Below are 7,422 nucleotides of genomic sequence, written 5' to 3'. Positions count from 1 at the left end.
CGGAAATCTAACCAAAAACGAATTCAAAAAGCCTTTGACAACTTCGACACGAGGGAGCCCAGAAAGCCAACTCATTTAGGGGTTTAGGACTCATTCCTGTACCACTCTTTACATCCCCTTGATAATAGGCTGAAGACAAACCTCAGCCATTCACTTCTAAACATGCTGTTATATATAATAAAGGTTATCCACCCTCCAGTTCCCACTTACTAGAGCAGTGTCTGAACTCAAAGCGGACGTGGGACCCTCGAAACATGTCGACAGGGATGGGCAGTTTGATATGCTCCGCCCAGCGGGGGCTGTTGTTGTGGTACAGCACCAGGGAATGGTATTCATCAGCACCTGGTTCACCGGCACCCGCAGCCACGTGACTCTGAGGGACACAAAGAAGAGTGATTAAGACAGAGTCAAAGGGGGAAGTATGGAAATAAAAAAACAGGAAGTGAAGAGAGGAAACGAGAGGCCAGGCTTAAGGATGGGGAAGATTTGAATTACAGAATAAGCTAATGAGTCACACGGTGGTGTATTAAAAACCTGTCCACACACCGCAAATGCCAATGAAGTGAGAATGACGTGGTGTGCGTGTGTATATGTGTGTCAGAGTGGTGCGGGCCATGCGGTGGCAGCAGGGGTATATTTGAGTCTATTTTCTGTTCAAGGCCGAGGCAGCGGAGGAAACCACAGGAGCAGACTGTGACAGCGCTGCACCAGAAACGGGCAAAACACGGGAGAGACACTCTCATCTGGGTCAGCCATATTTAAATGAAGAGTTCTGCTCCAAAAAAGACACCAGCTATTAAGAAAACAAACAGAGATAACTGAGGGCTCTAATAAGGCATTTCATATCATTTAACAAAGTGGTTAGCTTTGAAAAACAACATATTTTCCTGGTTCTTGCAAAATAATAATAACACATTTTATTTAAGGCGCCTTTCATGACACCCAAGGACACCGTACAATTGGTTAAATATTCTAAGAGGTAAAAGCAACAGAACACAAACATACCATCATGGAGAGGACAATTAAAGTGGACACAAATGATTTGGAAAAGGTATTCAGGGGAAACAGTGGATAGGGAGCAAATGGCGGCTTGTAAACTGTTGCTGAATACGATAAAAAGTTACCTTGAGGACCTGTCCGTCGATATCCAGCACATAGACGGTGATCTCTACGTTCCTGGCGACGCTTTTCCCCCCCTTCTCAAACTCTCCTTTCTCCAGCGTGATGTAAAGGTCATTCCTCATCTCCCCTGCAGGAACAGGAAGGTAGCAAACCAACAGGGCATTGATTATGCATACGAGCAGGCATTATTAATGATCGTTCAGAAGCCTGATGAAAGATTTTGCCATAATGCTTCATGACAGGGGGGCGGACAGCATTTAGATGAGTGACATTTAATGAAATATTTTCTGCTGACGTGAAGCCTAAGCATGAGTCATGATCTTCCAGCACAAAAAAGGAAACAAGATTTCAATCTGCTGTAAGTACGGTACTGTAAAATCCATAGTCTTTGATTACAGAAGCGTAACAAGAGGAAAAGTGCTCCACCTACTTAGCATTGCACTCATATAACATTGTCAAAGCAAATCGATGCAGATATATCTTTTCATTTCACACTTGCTTCTTCCTTTCACGAAAACTGGTGCATACGTTACCCAGAATGCAACACACACAACAATGGAGAGAGTTTGATGTGTAATGCTAGTAGCAGCTAGCCCAGCAGAGATGAGAAATGGGCTACAGATATATGGTCACTCCCGTTTTTCATACACCCCAAAATTATTAATATTATTTATTTTTTACATCACTTTAATTTAGCCTCAACCAAGACTCACTCCAGTGACATCTATTGAGGTAATTAAATGGATTTAACAACCTTTTCTTTCCTGTCTCTTAAAGATTCATAACACTTTTTTTCCACAATTGCAGTAGTACTCCTAGGATAATGTAAATACATTTTTAGGAATTTCCCTTTAATAGACTTATTTTTAATTCTACATGCAGAGGTTAGTGCATATGTGCTTCATATGTATACATTTAAATAATATAAAATAATAAAGAAATGAAGAGAAACTTGAGATAGCAAGGTGTCAAATGTTATTCTCCCACCGTAATCCCAAACAACTTAACAACAATGCATTCTTTATATACTAATATACTTATATACCATTTATATACTTACTTGGTAAATGTAACTGCTTAATCATCTATCTTAGTTTTAAAAATCTGATAAATAACCCCTTTCTTAAAAATGGTGGTACAATCTGTAAAAAGAGTTCGAGAAAATAATCACAGGAAGTAATATTCTACATATTTTTGATATGTTTGCAGCTGAATCTACAATGACAGTGCCAGGCACACTTTTATTTCCTTCTGTGGGGGAAGTGGAAATGTTGCAATGCCCTCTGGGTAATAGAAAGGACAGGCCTGTTTCCTCTGCAGCTGGCTGTCGTCACACACATTTTTAAATCAGTTCCCTATATAGCTTCTGTTGTGTGTGTGGACATCGTATCTCGATGTGGAGGGTCAACATTGATTTTCTCTCAACAACAGTAGCCATGGCAACATGTGGGACCATATACAGCCATACTGTACACTTGCCTCACACACAAAGGGTGTGAGAAGGCAGATACTGTACACAAGGAGGCATTTTCCTAATGAACAAGAAGAGATGGGGAAAATATACAGATACAAATCAGGAAAAGAGACACAGAGGGAAAGACGTTTCCTTAGCCTAAAGGCAAACTCACACAGGCAAATGTGAGAGCCCTCAGCGTTAAGGGGTTTGTAGTGAGACAAAGACAGAGAACATAAATCTGTGTTAGTGAGGCGCTGGGGGACCCACAGTACGTGGTTCCTCTTTTTCCGTGTGACCAGACAGCACACCTCACTTATTTAACAGAACGGCTCCTCTGTGGAAAGGAAAAAGTCCCTTGATGTCCAGACAGAAAGCTAATTCAAACCCTTTTTCTTCCCTTTCTATGTTTTTTTTCCACAGTCTGTGCTAATGTCTTTATTTCATCTTACATTCAAGTGGTTGTACATTTTGTTTCCACGGCAACAAGACCTTATCAAGCTATGCCTGAGGGTCTCTGCAAGGGGCCTGTGTGATTTAGAGAAGAAAGCTATATAAGTGATGCCTTTCTAACTGAAACAACCTTATTATTTTATCTTTCTGAAAGCACCCTTAGGTGGAATTCTAATATCACACTTGTGCAATACGATGTCAAGTGTTACCAAGGCAACTATGTTAGATAATATAAGGCCCGGTCAAAGTACTGTACAAACACTAGACAATACATCAGCCTCAAAAAGGTGCCATATTATTTAATGTATTGACCTTTTCTATAGAAATAAATTATGTATGACTCCTGATTGATCCCCAGTTTATGAGTGTTTATTCACACCTGCTGCCTGGTAAGTCCCACTTTCGTATACCTGTCTAATGCATAGGAAATACAATGCTTTATTTATGTCTGCAGCACTGTATGGGGAAAGAGCCAACATGCTCAGTCCAGGGCTGTTTTTCTTATGTATACATTGGAACTTGTGAGTAAGTGTGAATGTCAGTGTGAATTTGTTTGTCATCTATATGCATATTAGCCTTGACACCAAATGTGATGGAGAGGATAAGTGATTTCAATAATAAATGGTTGGAATAACCACCATGGGAAAGAAAAGCAACTTCAACAGGAAATCAAAGGACAAGTGTGTCAGTGCGAACAATTCTTTGATAGCCTCTTGAATGTGTAGTGGGGAAGACACCACAGCAGTGAATGTTTAGCACCCAAAATGTGATTTGATTATGGAAGTACTTAGAAGCTGATTTTACTGTAAGAATGTTTTTGTTAAAAGATAGCATCTAGGATAGGAACATTTTAAATAACATAAAACACACTGTTATCACCATTTATTAGTGTTTTACAAGCCTCTCAGGGCTTCTGTCCAAACCAACAGGACTGGGGAAGTTCCTATTATAGGAGAGTAATAGCTAAATATCCATTTTCAGAGTATTACTCAGGACATTGAGCTTGTTTATGGTGTCCTACCTGGCATGATGACATCAGAGAAGCCCAGTTTCCTGGTGATAGACACACCCCGCGTGAAGAGGACCATGTACTCTCGTCTCAGCTGCTCTATGTCGCCGTGGAGGAGCTGGAGAGCCACTGCCAGACCTAAAAGAGAATAAAAATAACAGCATTTGAAATCTGAAATTGTATATATAACAGCCTTGATCTTCCCTCCCTTACCTCTTGCCAAAGCCATTCAATAAAAAACTAAAATTATTATCACAACCCTATTCCCAACACAATAAACAATCTTTTAATGGTGAGCTCAGGGAAAAAATAGCATTCACAAGGGCATATTTTCAGTTTTATTACAGTCACGTGGACTCGTGAACCACACAACTACAGTTATACCTGCCAACAGCAATACTTATGTATGGTATAAAGCATACACCCCCACATACATACACCAAAAAATGCAAAGCCTGTGATTCACCCCGAGCTCTGTATTATTAGAAGGAAATCCTACAAGAAAGCTGTTGCCTCAAATCAATATCTTTACACAACAACTCCAAATGTCAGCTGAGCTAAATTAATCCGACTTGTATTTAGAGCCCAATACACATTTTCCTCATGTCCAGAGTGTTTTTGTCTGTCCATGCTCATGACAAGGGAGATGCAGATAAACAAACAGCTTAACAGCAAGGGAGTGTGTAAGAGACATGATGGTGATGATTATTATTGTTGTGGATGTTTTCAGGAGAGTTGGGAGGCAGTGGTGAAACGGTTCATTAGCGGCGGGAGGTTTCAGTCACGGAGAGTCAACAAGCAACGTGACTTGTTTGCAAACCAGGTCGCAAGATACCAAAATGCACTGCATTACAATAGGCATCGAGCAGTAAAAAGGCTGGGAAGTTAAAGAGAGAAAGGGTTTAAAAGTCATTTGGCTTGCTAACACATAGAAATGTTGTTTTCCTTAAATGTAATCCTTGAAATGAAATGCAATATAACCAGCATTAGTCCTAAAAGAAAGGGAAATCCCAGACTATAAGGGTAAGTTGCAGCAATAGTGCTAATATGCTAAAATACCTAAAATATTAATATAAACTTATTTTGATTAAGAGATTAACTATATTTTTGACATTGACCTGTCGTTATAGCCACTATCAGTTTTTATATTGGCATCAATAGCAGTACAATTATCACAAAAACAATAGTGGCTGCTGCTGCTCTGCTAACTTTAAGCTAGCTATCGTTAGCGGGAGTTTAAGCTGCTGCCTCTTTTTGTTTTGCGGAATATCAACCCAAACTACCATCCTAACACTTAAGTAAAGTGGATGTATTTTAATTACAGATAACAGCAAGAGAAAGCGTTAAAATGTAGCTTTAGGTTTAGCTTGAGCTAGCTCCAGCCTTGAAGTAACAATGCTCAGTGCATTTGTTACTTCAAGGCTGGATTATTGTAACTCCTTATTATCAGGGTGTACCAAGAAGTCAGTCCAGTCGCTTCAGCTGATTCAAAATGCTGCAGCTCGTGTACTAACCAGAGTTAGGAAAAGGGACCACATTACTCCTGTTCTGGCTGCCTTACACTGGCTCCCTATAGAACACAGGATAGAATTTAAAATTCTTCTTCTCGCCTACAAAGCCCTTAATGGGCAGGCGCCATCTTACCTTAAAGAACTCATTATACCCTACTGTCCTACTAGGGCATTGCGTTCCAAGAATGCAGGGTTGTTGGTTGTTCCTAGAGTCTCTAAAAGTACAATGGGAGCCAGAGCCTTTTCTTATCAAGCTCCACTTTTGTGGAATCAGCTTCCAGTTTGTGTTCGGGCGGCAGACACCCTATCCGTTTTTAAGAGTGCGCTTAAGACCTTCCTTTTTGATAAAGCTTATAGTTAGGGCTGATTAGATTCAGCCCCTAGTTTTGCTGATATAGGCTTAGTTTGTCGGGGGACATCTTACTTCTTCCTTCTCTCTGTCTATACCTGTGTACTCTCATGTTCCGATTAACCCAGCTTCCCCAAATTTCTTTCTTTTTGGTGTCTATATACGCCGGGATCCGGAGTCATGGCTGATTACCGATGGAGGTAAAACAAATGAAGCCCAGAGAAAGTCCCAGTCCCCGAAAACCATTAAGTTATTGCTTTCTAATACTATCGCCGCTAAAACTAAAGTAGCAATAGGTTTTTTTCCAAAGTATTCTTAGACGAACGTTACTCAGTCCAGTGCATCTATTAAGTCGAGGGTGGAGGTGCCTCGATCCGTCACTGATTTTCTCCGACGCTGGCTTTGAGGGTGACAAAACAAAAAACAAAATAAAAGGAGACAAAACCTCAAACACTTCTCCGTGGTGACCAACCCGACTCCCGTAGTTTCCAACGTAAAAAAAAAAAAAAAAAATGTCAGTCGATGAAGATGACTTCTCTTATCGATAACTCCCGACCAAACGGATTAACATCGGGTCTCATCGTACTACTCGGAGGAACACGTACACTCACCGACATATTTACGATCCCGAACTAGTTGTAATTCCCCCTAACGTCTACTCCGGGTTTTTAGTGGGGAGTTGTTATTACGCCTGAGAGGAAAGTTGGGAAGTGTAAATGGTTGTGGGTGGTGTGACTACCAGCCAAACACAAAAAACAAGTACAAGATTCAAAAAAACAAAAAACTAAAGGAAGGTCTACATTAGAAACGGTTATATTACGTTTCGACACATGACGGAAATGTTTGCGGTTTGGCGAAAGGCCAATATGAAAACAAGTTTCGAGTCAAAGACTAACAATGCAGACAAAATGGTGTACTTTCTAATGCCTGTATTTTACACCTTTACATAGCTTTTCCCTACATTTGAAACGTCTTCGATGTTCCTGGTTCGGAATTTCAATTGTTCTTCGGTTTGGTGTCAAAGATGTGAATACACTTTGTGAACTGGGTGGTAGTGTATTGATAGATCGATGAGTTAGTTAGTTAGTTAGTTAGGTTAGTTAGTTACAAAAAATATATCGGGTTATAGTGTTTACAATGTAAACAGAGTCACCTGAATAGTGTCAAACATGTCTTATAGTCCAATACTGTTATGGCTTTGGGAGACAGGAATCTGGGAGTGTAGCATGTTTCCTTTTTAAGGTCTCTTTTGGGTGCAAATTTCCCTTTTTTACCCCACCTTTGGAGTCCCCCTCTCGTTGTCTCCTCCCTAGGGAAGAGGGTCCTACCTGTTGCAACGTTATCTACGGCACCACATTTAACTTTTCTATTTATGTAAACGTGTATCCATCAGGTTTACAAACCTTTACGTACACACATATTATCCTTCTACTTAGGTGCTCCCTAAGGGTAGGTCCCTGAATACTAGGTCCTGGGTCGGTGCTGAGGTTCTAAGGTCCTGAGCGCTAGGTACTGGTGTCCTGGC

The 7,422-nt window shown here is 40.6% G+C and overlaps 1 protein-coding gene across 1 annotated transcript in view; it reads right to left on the bottom strand.

The window, feature by feature from the left end:
- dock4b (dedicator of cytokinesis 4b) overlaps window positions 1-7,422 on the bottom strand; it is an 82,054-nt gene that overhangs the window by 60,861 nt on the left and 13,771 nt on the right. The window contains exons 3-5 of the mRNA XM_010787992.1: window positions 4,050-4,175; window positions 1,125-1,249; window positions 211-373 (exon numbers count right to left, since the gene is read on the bottom strand). Coding sequence (XP_010786294.1) covers window positions 211-373; window positions 1,125-1,249; window positions 4,050-4,175 — 414 coding nt within the window. The remainder of the gene's footprint in view (window positions 1-210; window positions 374-1,124; window positions 1,250-4,049; window positions 4,176-7,422) is intronic.

This window comes from Notothenia coriiceps, unplaced genomic scaffold (assembly GCF_000735185.1).
Source record: "Notothenia coriiceps isolate Sejong01 unplaced genomic scaffold, NC01 NC01_scaffold00031494, whole genome shotgun sequence".
Taxonomy (NCBI): domain Eukaryota; kingdom Metazoa; phylum Chordata; class Actinopteri; order Perciformes; family Nototheniidae; genus Notothenia; species Notothenia coriiceps.
The sequence above is the reverse complement of the archived record's forward strand: the minus strand, read 5'-3'. Positions and strand labels throughout refer to the sequence as shown.